Genomic DNA, 20,925 nt, shown 5'->3' on the forward strand with positions numbered 1-20,925 from the left:
TATAGTTTTTTTTCATAAAATGCATGTACCGTTTAACCCTTTTTATTTGAGAAATCGATTTTGAAATTTAAAATTTGATTCTCAAAGAATGATTTGGTTTTTTTTTTGTTTCTCTTTTGAAAAGAGAGGCGAACAACGAATATGACTGAAAAAAAAGCCTTAAAATCAATATTAATTGAACTTCTATAATTCATTATCACCCAACCAAGTAGGCACTAGATAAATATTTTCTTTTTAAAATAGTTAAAATGTTTTCATCCCTAACCTCTGCCATAAGGCACATGGCCGATAAAAAATTAATGAGATGTTTGTATCGTCAATGGTATCAAAATATTTATTTGTGATCGCAGATTTCGTATCGAACATAAATTACAAGCATTCATATGATGTTGGTTTCCTTTAAAATGTGCTGCACATTTGCCTTAAGATTTTCAAAAACAATTTGAAACCCCGATAACAAGCAAAGGTATCCTAGAGAATCACATTTCTACACATGTTATGGTGTTGTGCATACATCTTCGGCCTTCAAAGAGTTATGAAATGTTATACTGAGCCTCTATCATGGACCAGAAAAAAGGCAACATATGTGCACTTGAAACGCTGTTACAGACACCACCCAATGTGGTTCAAGTTTCTTCAGGCAAAATCCTGGCTCGTCATTGCACTCGACTACTGTTACTAGTATTGATGAATAACACGAAGTACAAACTAATTTGATTAATTTTCCTCATGAAGCAACAAATCCTGAGAGGAATTCCAGTATGACATCATCCAAGAGATCACCATGTAACATCCTGGCTATATGCCATCCCACCATGTTGATGCCCTCACGGAATTCCAGCCATTCTGGATCAAGAATCTTGTCATCAGGATGTGCTACAGCAAGCTCTTCCTGCTGCCTGACCATTGTTTGCCATACAACCTCAACAGGTCCTTCAGGGCCCCAAACAGGGCAGCAATTTCTACTCAACTTTGCCCACGGATGCGTGTCGATGCATGGTGCGAGGATCTCAGAAAGAACAGAATTCGCAAGATCAAACAGAAGCCTCCTTTGTGGTCTTGGCCATGTAGCAACCTTGCTGTACTTCCTCTCAAGCTTGTCGAAGACATGAGGACCAACAAGGTAACCAGAAGATTGCCATGACTTGAACAAGAGCTGTGAGTCCGCGACTATCACACCGGAGCTTATAAGTATGTCAAGTAGATAAGAGAATTCCTTTTCCTCCTCAACTTCAAATGCTTCAAGAGACTGGTCAGAAGAATCATTGTCATTGTCGCTGGACAAGGATACTTCTTGCTCATATCGGAGCTCACAGCCATATATTTGTTTATCGATGCCTGAGGCCAACATAAAAGATTCAACAATCAATTTAGTGCTCTGAAAGTTCATTGATCAGAGGCAATGAACATTTCATAACTAGTAAAACATTCAACTGGGTAGAAAATTCCTTTTTAAGAGTATGTTAATTACAAACTAAATTAGTTAAACTAAAATCCTTTTCAGTGTATGCTAATTACAAACTAGTTAAATTAAAGGGCTGAACTTTGAACTTTCCAACTTTTAACTCAGTGATACTACAAAGGAAATTGATCATTAGTTAGTTAACTAGTCATATTTACTAGATAGCAAATGCCTTTCTAGAGTATGTTAATCACGAATGATGCTCCAGTCATGTGCTATAGACTACAGAAATGGTTTAGCTTAATTTCATAAATATTTGTATCAACTTCAACATTGTTAGGATAGCTGATAAACGCAGTACAGACTTCTCCTTTGAAGCAATAAAATTCTTTTATGAAGAAGGGAATGTTTCTTTGTTCCAAATGGTGCTGGTCTGTCTCACTTACTAGGCATGACTTGCGAGTCATTTTTTAAGTATCCAGAACAACAACTGTCTTCATCAGTTGGAGGCTCAAGAATAGACACTGGGCTTGGTCGGTCAACCTCTTTCAAGCTTCTACGAGACTTTGCCGCACAAGTATGATCAGAAATAGTTATGGCTTCATATACACCGCAATGGAAAGGCGATGCTGAAACCTGAAAGGGGGAGCACTGGGTGAGTGGTAACCACAAATTTATGCATATAGTATGACAACACCAGACGTTTTAAGGCTCCAAAGATGTCAACAAATGAAAATTGGTTAACTCCCAGTTCATCATTATATTGGACAAAATGAAGGCTAAGTAAGGTATTGCAGTATGTACACAAACCAAGTACTTAGTACCATACTAGAATAGCACATGTCCGCACTCAAGAAAAACTTAAACAAAGAAGCCATACTATTGATAAAGAAGAAAAATTAAGAAAAGAGCAATGTATATGTTTCTGGGTTCACAGTAGAGTGTACTTTCTTAAGTGCTTACTGCTTTGAAAAACATAAGAAAGAAGCGATCTAATGTTAAACAAAAAAAAGGAAATAAGAAATGATACAGGAACAGTAATTGAACCCTTTTTAAAATTTAAAATTAGAGTAAAAATAAATGTTTAAGTTTATTAATAACTTCATAGTAGAGCATTCTTGTCATTTCAGAAAATTCATGATCCTTGAAATAAGAAAAATACCATGAAAGTACGCCAGATTGAAGCAAATTTCCCCCAACTAACTCTCTTTCTGTTTTGGATTACTGAAATGTAAGGGCCTACTGACCTTTTGTTCCCCAGATAATCGTGATCCAAACGAAGAATGCACTGTTTCAGTAGGTTTTCTCAACAAGTCTTCATCTGTTGTGAAAAGTACTTTCTCATTTATGCAGGCAAAAGTTGAAAAGTCATCAGTTAAATGCCATGAGTTGTTTCTGGTATTATCATAAGAAGGGAAAGAAGATCTATGTTGCTCCAAGGTGTGATATCTTGCACAAGAAGCATTCCTCAAGTCATCTTGGGTGGGACTTGAAATTTGCTGCCGTGTTGGTTTATCCCAGAAAGAATCGAAGTGAAACTGACCACTGTTGTGACTAATTGATGTATTTGAGAAAAAAATATCGTGAGAGGACCTTTCACAGGAAGAATTCTTGTCCAACAAACTGTGAGGAGGCAATCGAGGTGCATGCTTTGGCAACACTATAAAGCATCCTTCCTTGTCATTGTTGTTGCCCCGGTTAAGTTTATTGTCTTGAATCTGCACATGTGAGTCTGAATCCCTCTTCAACCTCTCTGAATCAGATAAAGCAAACATCTCTGCAAGAGTTTTTGAACCAATGGCACCTTCCTCATACTTGCGGCGGATTTTCCAGGGTGAGCTATTTGATGATGACCTGTTGCTTTTTCTGGAGTTAACTTCACTGCTAACACACTTCTGAGATGATCCGGTGTTATCCGTATCCACTGTGTTATATTGATCAAGTGATGAATCTTGTCGCTTTAACAGTGAATCTACAGCATTGCTAGTCAAGTGTCTTTCTCCTTTTATTCTAGGCACATTAATATCTTTAGTGCCTAAAAGATTTTGCGAACCCCTGTTCGTAGTAGAAAACTCAGCCTGCTTCATCTTTCTCCTGAAATTCTTATTGACATCAGAGGGTTCTGGTGTAGAAAAGGCATTACCTGAATGTTGGACTTCCCCTAAGCCTAGCTCCAGAACAACAATTTCTTTAAGTGAAGAGTTACCTAAACCAACAGGGTACTTCCTGAAAGTACTTGAAGTACTATCTTTCTCATATCGATAATTTGGGGAACAATTCACATCATAGGGGTGCTTCTCAAACAAAGGATTATTTATCTCTAGCGAGTTCAAGCGATCAAAACCATCTTGGTTCACTACATTGTTATCAAATGTTTCATCGCCGTAGGGAGACTTTGATGGCATAAGCTTTCTTAGCTTTAATGCACTTCGCTTCAAGCTTGGCAACCCTTTAGGGAAATTATGTGATCTCTCTTTCGTGACGGCCTCTTGTGGTTCCTCTGACACTTCGAATACATCCTTGAATTCCTGGTGCTGATTGTGGGCTACATAAGCAGGTGGCAACACATCAAGTCCCATCAGTTTTGCAATCACACTAGGTGATGGTCTCCTGTGCTCCAATTCCTTCAACTGATCCTTCCCGACAAGTGTTTTGGTTGGACAGCTGTTATTTCTTCGTGGCCTGCACTCCTTGTACCGATGCTCAAGCTACAAAAGTTATTAAAAACAAAAAAGGATACATATTTCTCAATCTTTACTTTTGACATTTCATCACAAGAGCAATACAATGAAAGAGAAAGAATTAACTCACTGAAATCTGTTCCATCTTGGAGATTACTGTATGGAGGATCAGTTGAGATAAAATGTTGCTACATCATCCCACAGGTGAAGAGAACTTCTGCCTACACATATTCATGGAACATTTATAAAGTTATGGGGGTTCTATACTTCTATACAGAGAGAAAACTAATAAATGCGCATAAATTTTCCCTTAACTAATGAATGCTCGCAGAGAGCATCTTGTGCTGAACTGAACATCACAAATCACAACACAACAAACTGTCCCAAGAACATAGAGCGCACTAGATCTCCAAGTACAACGCCAATATTTCTTGCCTAAAGCAATTCAATTAAATCAGTAGTACTAGAACAAAAAAAAAATAATAATATCATCAAAATAATAATAATATCCCATAATGGATAATGCATACCATAACAAAGTCCTCAAGATACACATAGACCCACCCAACAGTTGCATTTAAACGCACTTTCTACGCAATACGCATCAAAAGGCCAGGGACGGACCTAACGTGGGGCTCCCCAATATTATTATTATTATGATTATTATATCTTTTGGGAAACAAAGTGCTACTATTCCTAGACAGGTTAAGGCAAAGGAGGAAAAAAGAAAAAAGCTTCCAGATCCAGAGGAGATGCAGAGGTTAATTTAAACAGGGAAAAAAAAGGTTAGGACCGTGTAGAAAGAGAGATGAGAAAGAGGATGCCTCACGCGTGGGTGCTCAATGCACCGGCGGAAGAAGATGCCGCCGCCACTCGTCGGAGGGAGATCGGCGCAGGCGGCGGCGGGCGAGTCAAAATCGCCAGCCGACGTGGGGACGGGAGGATCCTCGTCGAGTCGGGAGGGGAGGAGAGGGGAGTAGTGAGTGAGTGTTGTTGGCGGTCCCGGTATTCATTCAATTACGGTCTGAAAAAATTAATGATTCAGGCCGTGATCACTCATAATTACGGACGGGATTTGGTGGTAGCACTCGTACCAGTAGCTGCACAATTGCATTAATGGGTAAAAATAAATTCATCATTTTCCTTTCTGGCAGAAGGGTAGGAACTAGGAAGACAAGATGGGCCTTAGAATACCATTCCAGAAAGTATATTTTTTCTCCCTTAACTATAGTCCGGGTAAGATTAATGTTCCCAACCATAAAACCAGCTATTTCATGTTTCCAATTAGTGAAACTGGTGCAAAAGGAGTTTTGGAGGCAGTTTCATCTTACATGGCTTGTTGACTGTGGCGGAGCCAGAATAAAATTATAGCGAGGGCTAAACCAAAGTGGCCAATAAAAATTGAAACATGTCTCATATAAATTGGCTATATTTCTAATACATAGTATAAATATATAGATTAGAATTTTAGGGGGTATTATGGGGGCTCTAATGGTATATTAGGGGTAGGGGGTTCTAAAGACCCCCCAGCCCCCACGTTGTCTCTGCCGCTGCTTGTTGACTTGATCCACTCGGCTGAGTCAGCATGTGGGCTCACGTCTCACCCGTTTTGTGTTTAGAGGACAAGAATCATACTCAGATCATAGTCGAGAGAGAAAATTAATGTCTCTCAATCACAAAACCGAATATTTCACGATCCAAAAGGAGTTTTTTTTTAGAGCTCTCCACTTTGAGAACAAGATGTAGTAACTGAACATACGTGCAAACGCACTCCACCACGCACACACACTCCACACACACCCCTACACGCATGCTAGAGCTCAACTATACACACACGTGCTAATGAGATACACAAAGCCATCTAAGGACCTTGTGCGTGACGAGGACGTCACTCTACTATTGTGGCGCTGGCACGGGAGAGCTGGAAATTTATTTGGGAATAAATCCCGGTGAGACGCACGGGTGATGATCCCAGGAATCGAACCCGCGCGGCCTGCTCGCTCACCAGCAATGCTAGCCAACCGAGCAACGCTCGGTTCTCAGTGCAAAAGGAGTTTTGGGGGCGGTTTCATCCGATATGGCTCGTTGACTTGATCCACTTAGCTGAGTCAGCACGTGGACTCATGTCTCACCCGTTTTTGCGCTTAGATGGGAAACAATCATACTCAGGACATAGTTGAGAAGTTGAGAGAGTCAAAGTATACTTTATATTTCCTACCATCCCGTCAGGGGACCCAAAACACCCGGCCCCTCCGACTAGATGTGGCCCAACCCAACTCGTGGCCACGTCTCGCCGTGCATTTCAGCCGCTCTTGCCGTGCCACGCCCACTCCCACCCATTTCACAGGACGCGCGCGGCGCGCAACGGCTGGCCTCTCGCGCGACGCGAGGCGCGCGCCGATGCCAACTTGGCGAGGCGAGCAACGGGGCGCGCGGAGTTGGTGGCAATGGAGGCGTACGCGTGGTGTGGATAAGCCGCTTGTGGCCGCCTCACACACCCGCTCTCCTCCACCACACGCCGCCCAATCACCACCTCATATACCTCGCGATCCCTCTCACCGCCGATCGATCGAGACGACGCATCACCCATCTCATTCTCATCATCGTCGCGTGAGAGAGAGCTAGAGCTGAGCTAAGAATCATGGCGTCGGTGGGATTCGGGAGCAGAGTGGCGGCGGCGGGCGTGGCGCCGTCGGCGTCGTCGTCGTCGGCTGGGCGGAGGCGGCCGTCGCGGGTGGCGATGGCGGTCGGCGCCACGAGGGGGAAGCCGGCGCCGGCGGAGGAGGAGAAGAGCCTCGCCGACTTCATCTTCGGCTTCATCTTCAAGAAGGACCAGCTCGTCGAGACCGACCCGCTGCTCAACAAGGTCGACGGCGCGCCGCCCTCCGGCTCCACCGTCTCCCGGAAGGCCCCCGCCAAGAAGCCCGCGGCGAGCGCCGCCGACGAGGAAGGCGGCGGCGGCGGCTTCAACCTCGGCGCCCTCTTCGCCAAGAAAGGCTGAAGAATCCTTTCGAATTCTACGTACGTATATACTCCAACGCAGAGCGTCAGCTTGCCTACACGATCGATGTATTACCCTCCTCCTCATCAAACAGTTTGATTCAAACTCCAAGCTTAATTTGGAGGATGATTTGCGTATACGTAGCAACATGTGAGGTGTGACTCAAAAGTGATTAATTTTTTATGTGATAATGTGGTTTATATACTTCATACAACACACATCATTTGTTATTTCTTTTCAACTCAACATGGATGAATGGATTAAAAGGGTTAAGCCTGCTGATCGTGTTTTGTTTTGTCTCACAAAGCATATGGTAAAAGATTGTGTATGTTAACTTAGTGCCTACATGTGAGGTGTGGTCCAAAGTGATTTTTGACGTGAATGTGGTATACTACATCATTTCTTGTTCTTTCCAATTCAGTGTGAGGAGGATTAAAAGGGTTAAACCTGAATACCTGATGACATTGTTTTTTCTTATCTTACATACATATACTCCAATTTGGAGTGAACTTTTCTGTCAAGAAAAAAAATAATCTGGAGAGTTTTGCACAAAGATTGGCAGCCTCATCTTCACATGATCCCTCCGGCCGGCCTAGAGACCGCTTGATTGGCGACTCAGATTGGAAGCACCAAGCCTTTTCTTTTATTTTGCACAATTTTTTTCTGTTCAACTTCATGAGCAGACAGATTGCAGAGAGTTCCAACCGGTGGCTAGTTTTGCAGAATGCTTTCTGCCTCACCACAATTATAGACCAAAACTGAACGCATACACAAAGTGTGTAACCTTATGAACAAGGACTATGCACAAAACCCATGAATGATCCACCAAAAACACAATTGAACATTGACCATATCTCTTTACAGTATATAATTGTTGATAGGTAAAGCGGCAGTGAGACCTCTTCATGTCATAAATACACATTAGGACATTTTTGCCTTTGCAAAGAATATCCCAGCAAAAAGACCTGTTTAGTACGATCAGGAGACATGTTATGTATACACACATTCATAAAGAAAATTAGACAGCAATTCAGCAGTGATGAAGCAAGTACTCACCAAAAATTATGCTAAACAAATTTTCAACACTCACTGGTACGTTGAAAAGCAAGATACCAGCCACCGAAATAGGTATCTTGTTCAGTGAACCAACAAGGCTGAAAACGGAAACCAAATAAAAAAAATATCAACATGTAGTCAACTTTGCTGGAGTGACAACTATGCAAATATTATTTTAATGCAAATGCAAACATGTTTTATTGGCAACTTGAAGGAAGAGAGTTAGTAGTATCATATCACCTGTAAGTTGTTGGGCCAGTCCGATGTAAAAACCACACAGATGAGAAGCTAATTGCCAGACCTAGCAAACCACTAGCTGTTGCAAAAGCCCAGAACATAGGATCTCTAGTAACTTCACTGCAGATGAGAGGAAAACATCGTGTATAAGTACAAATGGAGAAGCATGGACAACAACCAATTCTGCCTTTGCAGCAACAGTTACAGGAGAAATCTAACATCAGGGTTCTCCCCTGATGTATTCCCGTTAAAAAACAATATGTGGAAACAACGAAAAGTTCATTGATCATCTAACTTCATATTCAAGTTGATTGCAATAGGCTGAAGCTTCATTTATGAGCAAAAACAGAACATCTTATTTATCGAAACGAAGCCAAGTTTAGAAGCAGAGTAGATGTACAGCAAGATTTTCATATGTCCTTTTGTGTTACTTGCATAACTGGTAAATTTTAGGGCAGATTACTTTTGAATGGTTAGGTTGGGAGTGAAGATTGAGTTCTTACACTTCATAAACGTATTGCCATTCGTCGAAGATAACAATCAAAATGAGTGCTAAAGGTATGGAGAGCGCATTGTTAAGTAACACCATAGAAACTTCATTGAGGGAACCGGATTTTGTTGATTGTTTGGCTACATCCATCACACGTCTTAGTGTAAGCTGTAACAAGAAGTAGGAAAATTATGTACAACCCATGTGACTAGTAGGAGGAACAAGAGAACTGAAGGATTAGAATACTTCCCAAAAAAAATCTGCTAAGAAGTTCATCAATATATTAATTGTAAAGAGGCTTGCAAAGTTGCAATATACTGTGGATACAAAAACTATGATCAGAAAATTCGACTAACCGAGTAGCCTGCTGTCAGAAAGCAATTGAAAAGTTGCCACATGTAGCCAACCGGATGGAAAGAAAGATCTGTAATCCCCCCACATACAGCTGATATAACCTGCATAGCACAACAGAGATAAGCACCTGCTCAGTTCAACAACTATGCTGTTAAGGTGTAAAGTTCTTAATACAGGCCAACAATTACATAATTAGCTAATATTTGGAAGTAAACAAGAGGCACGTGGAGCAGAAAAGGACATACCATTAGACACAAGGCAGCCCAAACCTTTTTGTTCTGACCCTTCCTGAAAATATATATTTCTCCAACAGCTGTCAAAATGTTTGTCATGTTCTTTAATATCGTCACCATTGCAACATTTATGTACTTCAAACTGAAAAAACAGGAATATATAGCTCTGTTATACTTTGTGCAATATCATAAAAATAAAGTTCATTTGGATTTTGGATATTGGAGCTTTAGGGTGATGGACCGATTGTCATATATCATGTCGAAGAATTACGTACCTGTACATTCCAGTTACTAACATTCCAACAAAAATAAGATTCACTGGAATCCAGACTTTAATCAACTTCCATGTAAGTTTCTCCGTTGAAATCACACCAAAGAGCTCAAGTACCAGAAGAATTATCACGCTTATAAGATTCTGAGCCACAAAAACAGCCATGATCAGATCGATGATCGAACTTGTTTGCCAATGCAACCATAACATCACAAATGCATATGAATGCCGTTATGTGTAAGCCACTGAACTAATAACCAACTCACTGTGAATTTGTGATTACTTCAATGTCGGTTTGTGATTACGTCAGAGTGAATTTGTGATTACCTGGTACAGCATAAGCGATATGCCAGCATTGAAATTATAGTTGGAGAGTACAACTTTGTTGAGCAATATCATACTGCAAGAGGCAATACAGTAACAAATCCCCGAGAGTAGAGGTCCAGTTTTGTTTCCCCACTTGCTTTGCTGCTTCTGAATTAAGCTGTCAAAAACGTCAGAAGTCTTCCTCGACAACCTGGAAAATAGCATTCAAAACAATCCACCAGTCAATTTCTCCTTCCTTCCATATGAAGCTGAGACACAAAGAAAACAAGTAGTACTACTAAATTAGATTAGATTACTTGTTGGAAGCCGCTTTCCTGGCGACATTGGCGGCGACCTTGATGATGGAGTTGTTCTTCTGCTTGAGGAAGCCGTGGATGATCTTGTAGACGGAGGCGTCGGCGTTCTTGACGGCGACGGCGGCGACGCTGGTGTTGGGGGACTTGGCCTCCTCGATGTCATCGTACTCGGGCCTGTAGTCCAGCGACATGGACGCCGCACCTGCAAACGCGAGAGCAGTCACTCACTCACTCACAGCTCACTCACCATGTCAGACCTGAGATCGAACAGCAAGCGCGCCGCCATTGCCGTTACCTGGAAGAGATCCTCGGAAGCAGAGGAGGGAAGAACACGGAGATGATGAGTCGATGGGGGGAGAGGGGAATGGGAGGAGATGCTAAAATGGAGGAAGGGGGAGATGCCTTTCGACGGCATGAAGGGGCTTGGAGACGACGCAAAGAGGATGAGGCGGTGGAGGCCGCGGGGGGTCAACGGATCGGGGCGCGGCGGCGTGCGGCGGAAGGGAGGCCGGAGAGAAAGTCGCGGGGCGGCGGGAGAGCCGAGGAGGAGAAGGTCAATTTGGCGGCAATGGGTGGAGGAGAATTGTTGGAGTCAAACGCAAGTCAAGTGAGACACCTCACCCTGGAGAATTCACACACTCATCACACGGGTTTGACCTTGTTATTTTAGCCTTTTAGGGTAAGTACATTGTTTACATTGTTGGCATATGATTATGGTGATGATAGTATGTAACATGTCCATCTGACCATCTCACATGTTTCTTCCTCTCGTGTAACGTGTAAGTACATGTTTTTCATGTACTTTAGAGCGCCGAGAACGTTTTAGCTAATTAGCTACATGTAAAATGAGAAATATAATTAACTTATAATTAATTGAGTATTAATTTTTAAAACTTAAAAATAGGTTCATTTGATTGTTTAAATCACTTTTTATATAAAAAGTTTTCTGACGAAATGTATCATCTAGTAGCCTGAAAACATGTTGACAGAATACGAGCAGTAGCTAAGCTCGATTAGTTCTTTTGAGTGCGCTTTAAATTTTTTTTGTTATCATGGTTTAGAATTTCGGGTTTTAAATTGTAAACACGACAATATGTCTAGACTATATAGGGGAGGATCTTAGTGTTTCCATCAGTTAAAAACCTCTATTATTCGTTTGCGCATGTGTTTGTTCAGCCTCTAAAAAATATTTCGATCGGTCACTGTGCCTACATGAAGTTTACACGCAAAATATAGTTGAAATGGACAAAGAAAACATTCACTTATTTATCCTGTTTAGGTAACTTCACTCGAATCATTTGACACGGTGTTTACTTGTGAATTAAAAAGTTAATCCTTCGTAAAAAAAAAGCTACTACCTCCGTTTTTGCACTTTAGATGTAATGAAACTAATTTGATGCTATAAGTCAAAGTCAAAGAGATGTGTAGTTTAGGATTTAGAATTCCGATGAAAATCAGTCAAGTTCCGTGAAATTCGAGGTTTCGACGATGCTCAAAAGTAGAAGCCGTCTAAAATTTCGATGAGTTTCATCCAGATTTAAATTTGAATTGATAAAAAAAGAAAAAAAATCAAATAATATAATATTCGTAAAACCTATTGGGATATAAATTTTTGAAAAAAAAGATATATTCAATGTATTTACTAATTTATAGTAGGAAAGAAAAGAACAACAAATTAAAAAAGGAAAACACTTTCAGTTACCTCTTTTTTCTAGTTATCGATTGAAATTTCGATGGTTTCGCTCGGAGTTTCGTCAAAGCCGACCGGTTTTCGCAAGCTTATCGATAAACTCAGTGTATTTGCATTCAAATTTTGATTTATGAAATTTATTCAGAATCTACCAGCTTCTCATTCCGCTAGAGCATGAAAAAGAAGGCCATGTCGGAATCGTAAACTGATGCAGTTGCATGAATGAAACGGAGGGAATACTGTTGAAAAAATCGTAAAACTAGCAAGACATTTTCTGTCCGTTGGATCTGCAATCGACGGCCAGACATAGGCCAGGTAGCTGACCTCCGGACGGGAACCGACCGACCTTCCTGGTGGTGGATGTTCTAGCCAAGAACCCTAAAAAAAAATTCCCCATCTCCTCTCGAGACGGCGGATCCGAGCAATCTCTCCGGCGGAGGCGGCGGCGGCGGCGGCGGCTGACGAGGGAAGATGAATCCTCTGACGCAGGTGAAGAGGACGCAGGTAATCAACCAGAAGGAGGCGCTTCTGGGCATCGGCGAGGACGGGTCGTGGCACGCCAAGTTCAAGGACTCCGCCTACGTCTTCGTCGGCGGCATCCCCTACGACCTCACCGAGGGCGACCTCCTCGCCGTGTTCGCGCAGTGAGTAGTACCAGACCCCCCCACTTTTTATGTCTATGTTGCTCTTCGATCAATCATGGATGCAGCGCGGAAGATCTGAGCAGTGTGTGCTCTCTCCCTCAGGTACGGCGAGGTGGTCGATGTGAACCTCGTGCGCGACAAGGGCACCGGAAAATCCAAGGGATTTGCGTTTCTTGCGTACGAGGACCAGAGGAGCACGATTCTTGCTGTTGGTGAGGTTTCTTATCCTCTTATTTTTCACCTAGGTCGTTTCTGTATGTAGCTTTTTGTGCTTGATTCCTTATCGAATTGAAGTGCTGATCATCTTGGTGGTGTTTGTGTAATGGCGAAGATAATTTGAATGGAGCTAAAGTTCTTGGGAGGATTGTAAGAGTTGATCATGTGAGCAAATACAAGAAAAAGGAGGAGGAGGATGAGGAGGAGCTGCAGAAGAAGAGGGAGGCCCGTGGCGTGTGCTACGCGTTCCAGAAAGGCGAATGCAACCGTGGAGCTTCCTGCAGATATTCCCATGATGAGCAGGTAGGCTTCCTGCTTGTGTATTAACCAAATTGTTGTACATTCACTAGAAAAGGTTGCTGAACGAATCAGAAATCACTATCCTACGTGTAGGGTGTAGCACTGAAGCTGTTTGCATTAGCCAGCAGAAACATATTTCTGGATCAGTTATTAGGTAGAAAATGGGTACCGTGTTGTTTCACTACAAGTTTTTTGGGGTAAATGGACCAATGTTTTCTCATGGTGAGGCTATGCTGGAAAGTTACATTTGCAAGATGCAAGGCCTTTAGTAGGTTCTTACATGACTATGAAATCAAATATGATCTACTATTTTTAGCAGAATATTTGACAAGGCATATGTTCTTTTTTCTTAATTGTTCCTGGACTATGTCGTGGTTTGTAATTGTAGCCAAGACTTATGTGCACTTTAATTGATTGAGCTGATTGGGAATTCTATAGTGGATATGTGAATTAGGAGGAACATCATTGTGTATGTTGTACGCTGTTGGAAATGCAAGATCAATTTCATTTTGTCCAAGATGCCTAGATACAACTATATGGTACAGACTATTTCCCTGCACCAGATTTCTGTTGTTTTGCAAGAAAAATACAATATAGGACTGCCATTGTGCCTTTTTATAATGTAGTATGGAAATGTTTTCCGTTAATATAGGATTGTCATAGTTTATGAATAGCTTCAGTAATTTTACTGTCTCAGTTTATCTGTCTGGTGACTAACATGGATGCACATGAACTATATTCTATATATACCTATACTTGCAGAGGAATGCAAACACTGGTTGGGGTTCTAAGGAGGAGAGCAAAGCAAGATGGGAGCATGACAGACACCATGAGCCACCGATGAGCCACAAGAAGTTCCCTTCGAGTGCTGGGGAACAAAGGTTCCCTGACAGAGCTAAAGAGGAGAACAAATCAACTGGCAGGGAAGGGCAGTCCTCAAGATCGGAGGCATACAAAGACCGTGATTCCAGGCTTAGGCATAGTGATAGAGGTTCAAAAGATCATGACAGGTATAGGCATGATAGATCACCTGAGAGATCAAGAGGTGATAGGCAGAGAAACAATGACAGATATGCCCAAGGAAGAGATGAAAAATTAGAAAGGTACAGATCTGAAGTGAAACATGATGAAGGAGACCAGAAGCGATCAAGGCGGGACACTGATTCTAGTGGACATTATGAAAGGAGGGGTAACGAAGATTCAGAAAGGTACAGGAAATCACGGAGATAAAATTTGGATTTGTTGTTGCTTCAGACATTGTTGTTCTGATCTGTTCGATGTTTGTTCTTGTACGAGATGGATAAGATTTTTGTTTGATCCTTGGGTCTGATATTAGTCTAATAGATGCCATAGATTACATTTGAGATGATTTTGAACGCACTGGCCCATAGACCATAGACGAGTTTGCAGGATGTTAACTCAATACATTAATTAATCATTTGTGATCAATGTTAATACACTTGTCTGATGAATCAGCAGCTTGGAGCCTTTTTAAGAAACTTTTTTTAAAAAAGAAACTTTTGAATATTGCTGACGTTACGAAGAGAACATAACGGCAATTTCCTTCTCTTTTGAAAATATGCATTTGTAGAGCTTGTTCAGTTCTTTATTTAAAAAAAAACTTACCATTTGTTGGTGAAGTCAAGATTTAATGATGTGAAGGGTAGTGTTTAGTTTGACACCTTATCAAATTTTAGTATAGTTTTGTGAGTAGAAGTTTCTAAATTACTGAATATAATAATATAGGTAGAGATTGGGAAGGTTGTGATGGTAAAATCATGTTTAGTTTGCTGTCTTACTAAAATTTGATATTGTTGGTGACACTCGAGAACACGTTCTACAGCTCATCTCCAGCTATCGCATCCTGAACACAGGTTAACCAGCTGTCAGACATTCCATCTGTTATACATTTATTGAATTTATTACGATGGTTTAATCCAAAGCAGCGAAATCCTACAGCACAAGGGCCGGAATGGTTTCTGCTCTACTAGAAAGCAACAGAACATAAAACAAAGCTGTCCTAAACTGGGTGATCTTTTTTTATCTGAAAACCTAAGCTGGATGATCTACTCATCTACGAATGTAGACTCGGCAAGATCGATGGCACGAGCAAGGCCAGCAGCCTTGTTCAAGCACTCCTGATGCTCATCGTCAGGCTTGCTGTCAGCGACGATCCCAGCTCCAGCCTGAAGGTGAGCCACCCACTCCTGACGAGCATTCTTGTCAGTGTAGGAGTACATGGTGTCGAAGCGAGATCCCGTGGGGAAGACGATGGTACGGAGAGCAAGTGCGATGTCCATGTCTCCACGGAAAGAAACCCCTCCAAAGCCACCACTGTACGGCCCACGCATCTTCCCTTCCATCTGGTCAATCAGCTCCATCGCTCTCACCTGGTTGAAGACGAGGATGAGAGATTGAGCTCGGTGGAACATGAATAATGCATGGTAGATGTTACTCCCTCCGTTTCAGTTTATAAGACTTTCTAGCATTGTCTACATCCATATATATGTTAGTGAATCTAGACATATATATATGTCTAGATTCATTAATATTTATATGAATGTGTACAATACTATAAAGTCTTATAATCTGAAACGGAGGAAGTAGATGAAACGAAGGAAAGGCAGTGGTTAACAAACTATGGTCAACAGTCATGTCAATATCTGATGAATATGATGGCGCATATAGATATATTGAGTTGGCAGAGTGTTTCTCGTTTTCTTTCTGAAACAGCATTCAGGTGATGCAACCATACGGTGCCAACATGTATTTCCTTACCTTTGGTGCACCACTAACTGTTCCAACGGGCAATGCTGCTCGAAGAGCATCCCAACAAGTCAGATCATCACGCAACTCTCCAGTAACCTACAGAAATGCAGAAACAGACCTTGTGAGAACTATTAATAAGTAATAACACAGCCATGACGAATCTTAGTAGATATGACAGTAAGAAGGATGGTTCCTAGCTACTAGTTACTCCAACAACTGTACACAAACAATACTTGATTGTCCAAGGATATTGGATATTGTCGAAGCTGTATATCATACAGGTAGACTTACTGTTGAGCTAATGTGCATGACATGTGAATATCGTTCAACGTTCATCAGTTTCTCCACCTTTACTGAACCTGGTTTGGACACCTGAAAAAAAAAAGGCAAAAGTTTATCACAGATCAGACTAGATGAAGTCAGAACTCAGAAATGTAATGAAGCCAATTATAATAGCAACAGGATGCTCAACATAAAAAATAGAGAGTCCACCTTTTCTAATTAAATCAGGCCTTTGTTATCACTAATGCACAGACCTATTTTTCTACCGGATCTTAAAATAACGCATTCTATTATTCTGTTACCTGTTATGAGGGCGTCAAAAACAGTAGACTCTTTAGCTGCTCTGCAAACCTATTGTTTACATAAAAATGCAGCACATAAACTAGTTTAGGTGAGAATAAGACAAGTGAATGACCCTTTTTTGTGTGTGTGTGTGTGTGTGTTTTGCGAGTGGACATTGAGACATTTCTTGTCACATTCTGGTAATAACATGATAACTATGCTCCTCGGAAGAAACTAGACCATCTTAGATAGAGAAGCAAGGGTCATTTACAATATCACTGTATTATAGTGATTGAAACAAAGGCAGGTGCTGCTATAAGTTGTCCAATTGAATAATATTGTTTTTTTTTTTTTTGTATGCAGAAAACAGAGGAATGGAATTGATTGAGAACAAAACAAATGCATGGAAAATCAAACCTTTCCAACATCATTCCGTCCAAGATCTACTAACATAATATGCTCAGCACACTGCTTTTCATCACTCAACAGCAGTTGTTCTAAAACTTTGTCTTCTGCTTTCGATTTTCCTCTTCTAATTGTTCCAGCAAGTGGCCTGTTAACAATTGTCCTCTGGCAGACAGAAAATTCACTCTGCATTAATATTTCTAGAGAACTTTTACAGGTGCTACAGTTAGGGAGATCATAGTACCTTCCCTTTTGGAAACACAAACTGCAAGAAATGGATAGTTTTAAAAGGGAATTGCAAGGAGCAGTTCTCTGTTTTTGGAGAACAAAGACACAGAATAGTAAACAGTTCAGTATGGGAAGTCCATTTCAGAGTCACTACACTTGTTTATTATTGTTGTTCTTGCAGAAAATCACATCCAAAGACCCAGTATTTCATCAGATACTAGAGGTTAGTGCAGATAAAGAGACTAAACACAGAAAGTGTCTTTGTCATGGAACATAAGAAGCAATAATTAGATATGTGCATCCCTTAGACAATAATGTGTTATTCAATTTTGAAACTTCTCAAGAGGAATAAAACTAGGAGTGATGGTATATAAATACTAATTAGGTGCCTGTTAGCTATGGCATATCAAAAGGAATACTTTAAACATCACATGCTTCTACCCAACAGAAAGCTAGTCACAGCCCTCATTGCAGTGTTTCACCTGAGAGATGCCTTTTCCGCATCACATTAAAGGACTCACTAGTTCCTTACCGCATCAGCCAACTACACAAATTTAGAACTTTTGGATTCAGTGTTACATTTACAGCTGAACCTTCCTTATACCAACTATGGGTTTTCATGTATCTTTTCTGTTCAAAGATACAAGTTACATCACAATCATTAGATTTAGACGGCCACATAACACATAGAATAGAGTATAAGCCCCTACTTCAGCGTACCTTTTCCACCCGGGTAAGAATTTCAGGACTTGATGCTACCAGAATACAACCACGAGCCTGTGACGATATTATAGGATATAAAGCATGTTGTTCAGCATGACACATAATTTACCATAAGAAATTTCAACAGGAGTACTGAAAATATTCGTCACCTGTAGATAGGCCATATAAGGACTAGGATTGACAATACGCAATGCACGGTACACCTCAAAGGGGTCAGCAAATGTCCGCCTCTCAAAACGCTGGCTTAAGACTACTTGAAAAATGTCACCAGCTAGAATGTGCTCTTTTGCTTGAACAACAGCTTTCTTATAGTCCTCCCTTGACATTGATGATTTCTGTAGTGCTGACCCAACTTGCCCAACGTTAAGTTTTACAGAACCAGCAGTAAGAGTTGGCCTACATATAAGTTGATTGAAATATGTTAGTGAGAAGCAGAAATCTAGGACAAAATAATAGCACTAATCAAAATGGATAAATGGAAAATGGAGGTTGATCAGTCACTGTAACTCACACATTAACACTATGTAATCTTGATAACAAAGCTTCCAGCTGATTCTTCCCGTCCTCATACGCTTCGTCAACTGACTCATGGCAATCTACCCTCACCCAATGTATAACATGTGTTTTCTAGAACAAACAAAACAGAAAACGTGAAGCCAATGGTTACAAGTAACTATACTCGTAGTTCCAAAAGTGGTGGTTATAGTAGACACTTAGCAAAAGCTGAAAAAATGTGTCTTATTTTTTATGGCGTTAACTATTTCAGAATTTGTTGTTCTCTAAATGGGCCTTGTTCATTTGTGAATAGTAAGAGTCTACATAGGTTGGTGGTGGTCAATTATGAAATGGTGAAATTTTGAATCAACAACAGAGGGTGGCATAATAATAACTAATCAAAATTGAAAAGTAATACAATGACATTAAAAAAAGGAAAAAAAATTACCCCATATAAGAACATGACATAAACAAACAGTTGTAACGGCATATAAAAGATAAAACCAGAAGGCATAACTAGCATACGTTCTTTAACAATTTAACCTTTACTTCTTAAAGCATATTTGTAAGACAAAAGGCAGGATTTGCGGTTCGGATATGCTTATGTCTAAAGTACAGGATATATGATTACCTAAATTACACACAGTTCATAAAAGTAGTCAGGGTAATTATTCATACCTTTTCAACATGATCAAACACAACTATGTCATTGTAGAGGCCTAAATGGATGTCAGGAAGGTTCCTATCATCCTCTGGCGCGTTAGAAAATGGAAGCTTCTTTGTTTCAACATAACGCACTGTGTCGTAAGAGAAGAATCCAACCCATCCTCCTGTAAAATAAATCCCAAGATGCAACAGAATAAATTATCATGGCTTTAGAGGGAATATATTTGCAAGACCACTTTGTTAGCTGAAAGAAAAAGACAACAACGCTGTACAAAGCCATATAAATCTCAACTGGCTGATGTCGACAACCGTACAAAGCTGTACAAATTCAAACTGACTGATGTATCATTTTCATTGATCTACTAGAATAAAAGCGATCGGACAAAAAGTACTAAAACGAAACACGTGTACCAGTTGGTTTCGGATGAAAATGGGTCCAAGAGAACCACTCAATGATCAACCACCGTTTATCGTTATAGCTTTTGTTTTTTTGCTGGGACGTTTACCGTTATTGCGGTTACCATTATAGCTTCACAGACAATCACCAACAAGACAGGTGCCTACTATAAGTAGAAATGCAATATCACACTATTATAGCCAACAATCATCGCATTCTCATTCCAGGATTCCAGACTAGGACAGATAAGTTACCACAAAATGCATCAGGGAGGCCTTCAACAATCTGTGGGTTCCACTGTTCCATAATGCTCCTTGGTATCTTCATCGGGTCAGGCGCAAATTGCTCCCTCCTAGACTTCATCTTATGATCCATGACAGTCACATGGTTGGCCTTGGCTACGATCTCCATCGCAGGCTGTGCCCCAACCACACTGTACCTCCCCTGCAAATTATCCAGGAAACCCTCATAACACTGTTGGAACAAAAGGGAACAGATTAAGCGGATGAAACAGTACCACATTGGTGCCCTCGGATCCCTGCTCGACGGACTCAAACAGGAAGCTGGGCGCCTCGCGGTCGTCCTCCCTGACGAGGCAGCGGTACGCGAGCACCGGCGTGAGGTGGTCGGAGAAGATGCATCGCTTGAGCGGCAGGATGTTGCAACCCTCCGCCGCCCCCGCCTTGAACTTGGACTCCTCCTCCCTCACCGCTGCGCCCACGAGAACACACATTTCAAATCAAACCACCAATCCGCAAACCAAGACATGCCCCCCCACATGTGATACGGAGACTCACCGACGGCGTCGAGCTGCTGGAACGTGGCGGCGCGGCAGGCGACGGCCCCTCGTCGGCCGCGGAATCGCCCCCCGCCCAGCCCCAGCGGCGGCGTGGACGGCGCGATGCGCAGGGAGAGCACGAGGCTGGCCATAGGTGGGGGATAAACTCTACTGGACCGAGCCGTTGGTGGGGACTAGTGCAGTTGAGAGAATGCGGGATCGGGGCCGCATTTAAATAGGTGCGCGGCGCGCCGCGCGGAGGCGGCGAGGGGCTCGGGCGCGGCGCGGCGTGCGCGCGCGGTGCGGTGGGACACGTCGCGGCCGAGCCGGGCGTTTCGCCGAGCAGGTGGTGGGCGAGGTCGCGTGCGCAGCCGCCGTGCCGCTCCAAGACTCCAGAGAAAGGGATTGAGTTAGCCGCGGAATACCAGCTACGGTTACCTCTGCTTCTTGGAAAAAGTAAGGGCTTTATTTCTAAAGATTATTTTTTCCTTTTCTTTTTTTCCTTTTTGGGACGGATATGCTTATCCGCCACGACATTTTGTTGTTGCCAAATCACTGAATTAATCGTTTCGGGGCAGCAAGATAAACACGTGCAAACTCTGACACATTATACATTTTTTTTGCCACATTATACGGTTCTTTTAACGACTAGATAACACGAAATTTATATTGATAAACATGAAAAAGTTTATAAGATTACAA

General features: G+C 41.6%; 5 protein-coding genes across 7 annotated transcripts; 2 read left to right on the forward strand and 3 right to left on the reverse strand.

Annotated features, from left to right (window-relative positions):
* Positions 1 to 351: 351 nt before the first annotated feature.
* Positions 352 to 5,097, reverse strand: LOC127767163 (uncharacterized). Of its 3 annotated transcripts, none has more exons than XM_052292409.1 (5): positions 4,913 to 5,097; positions 4,214 to 4,300; positions 2,650 to 4,110; positions 1,849 to 2,038; positions 352 to 1,338 (listed from the first exon to the last, which is right to left on the reverse strand). In XM_052292409.1, exons 2-5 carry the CDS (start codon positions 4,226 to 4,228, stop codon positions 728 to 730), a joined length of 2,277 nt encoding a protein of 758 aa, XP_052148369.1. In that variant the 5' UTR covers positions 4,229 to 4,300; positions 4,913 to 5,097; the 3' UTR covers positions 352 to 727. The 3 variants fall into 3 exon arrangements, with proteins under 3 accessions (XP_052148369.1, XP_052148368.1, XP_052148366.1); XM_052292408.1 differs by having other exon boundaries at positions 4,214 to 4,304; XM_052292406.1 differs by having other exon boundaries at positions 4,214 to 4,304; positions 4,908 to 5,097.
* Positions 5,098 to 6,448: 1,351 nt separating this feature from the next.
* On the forward strand, positions 6,449 to 7,363 carry LOC127767165 (uncharacterized). Its single transcript, XM_052292411.1, has one exon. The coding sequence runs from the start codon at positions 6,725 to 6,727 to the stop codon at positions 7,082 to 7,084; it is 360 nt and encodes a 119-aa protein (XP_052148371.1). The 5' UTR covers positions 6,449 to 6,724; the 3' UTR covers positions 7,085 to 7,363.
* A 50-nt stretch (positions 7,364 to 7,413) lies between these two features.
* Positions 7,414 to 10,767, reverse strand: LOC127767164 (GDP-mannose transporter GONST1-like). The gene is made up of 10 exons (XM_052292410.1): positions 10,644 to 10,767; positions 10,349 to 10,550; positions 10,053 to 10,242; positions 9,730 to 9,869; positions 9,467 to 9,596; positions 9,224 to 9,322; positions 8,881 to 9,035; positions 8,381 to 8,497; positions 8,141 to 8,238; positions 7,414 to 8,049 (listed from the first exon to the last, which is right to left on the reverse strand). Exons 2-10 carry the CDS (start codon positions 10,537 to 10,539, stop codon positions 8,006 to 8,008), a joined length of 1,164 nt encoding a protein of 387 aa, XP_052148370.1. The 5' UTR covers positions 10,540 to 10,550; positions 10,644 to 10,767; the 3' UTR covers positions 7,414 to 8,005.
* Positions 10,768 to 12,393: 1,626 nt separating this feature from the next.
* On the forward strand, positions 12,394 to 14,526 carry LOC127767090 (zinc finger CCCH domain-containing protein 25). Its single transcript, XM_052292313.1, has 4 exons — positions 12,394 to 12,682; positions 12,785 to 12,894; positions 13,014 to 13,201; positions 13,961 to 14,526. The coding sequence occupies exons 1-4, from the start codon at positions 12,510 to 12,512 to the stop codon at positions 14,426 to 14,428; spliced, it is 939 nt and encodes a 312-aa protein (XP_052148273.1). The 5' UTR covers positions 12,394 to 12,509; the 3' UTR covers positions 14,429 to 14,526.
* A 547-nt stretch (positions 14,527 to 15,073) lies between these two features.
* Positions 15,074 to 20,668, reverse strand: LOC127767089 (anthranilate synthase alpha subunit 1, chloroplastic). The gene is made up of 11 exons (XM_052292312.1): positions 20,243 to 20,668; positions 19,963 to 20,156; positions 19,700 to 19,889; positions 19,061 to 19,212; positions 18,399 to 18,514; positions 18,037 to 18,283; positions 17,885 to 17,941; positions 16,949 to 17,101; positions 16,259 to 16,339; positions 15,977 to 16,063; positions 15,074 to 15,588 (listed from the first exon to the last, which is right to left on the reverse strand). The coding sequence occupies exons 1-11, from the start codon at positions 20,373 to 20,375 to the stop codon at positions 15,265 to 15,267; spliced, it is 1,734 nt and encodes a 577-aa protein (XP_052148272.1). The 5' UTR covers positions 20,376 to 20,668; the 3' UTR covers positions 15,074 to 15,264.
* Positions 20,669 to 20,925: the final 257 nt, after the last annotated feature.

Source organism: Oryza glaberrima, chromosome 3 (assembly GCF_000147395.1).
Source record: "Oryza glaberrima chromosome 3, OglaRS2, whole genome shotgun sequence".
NCBI classification, from domain to species: domain Eukaryota; kingdom Viridiplantae; phylum Streptophyta; class Magnoliopsida; order Poales; family Poaceae; genus Oryza; species Oryza glaberrima.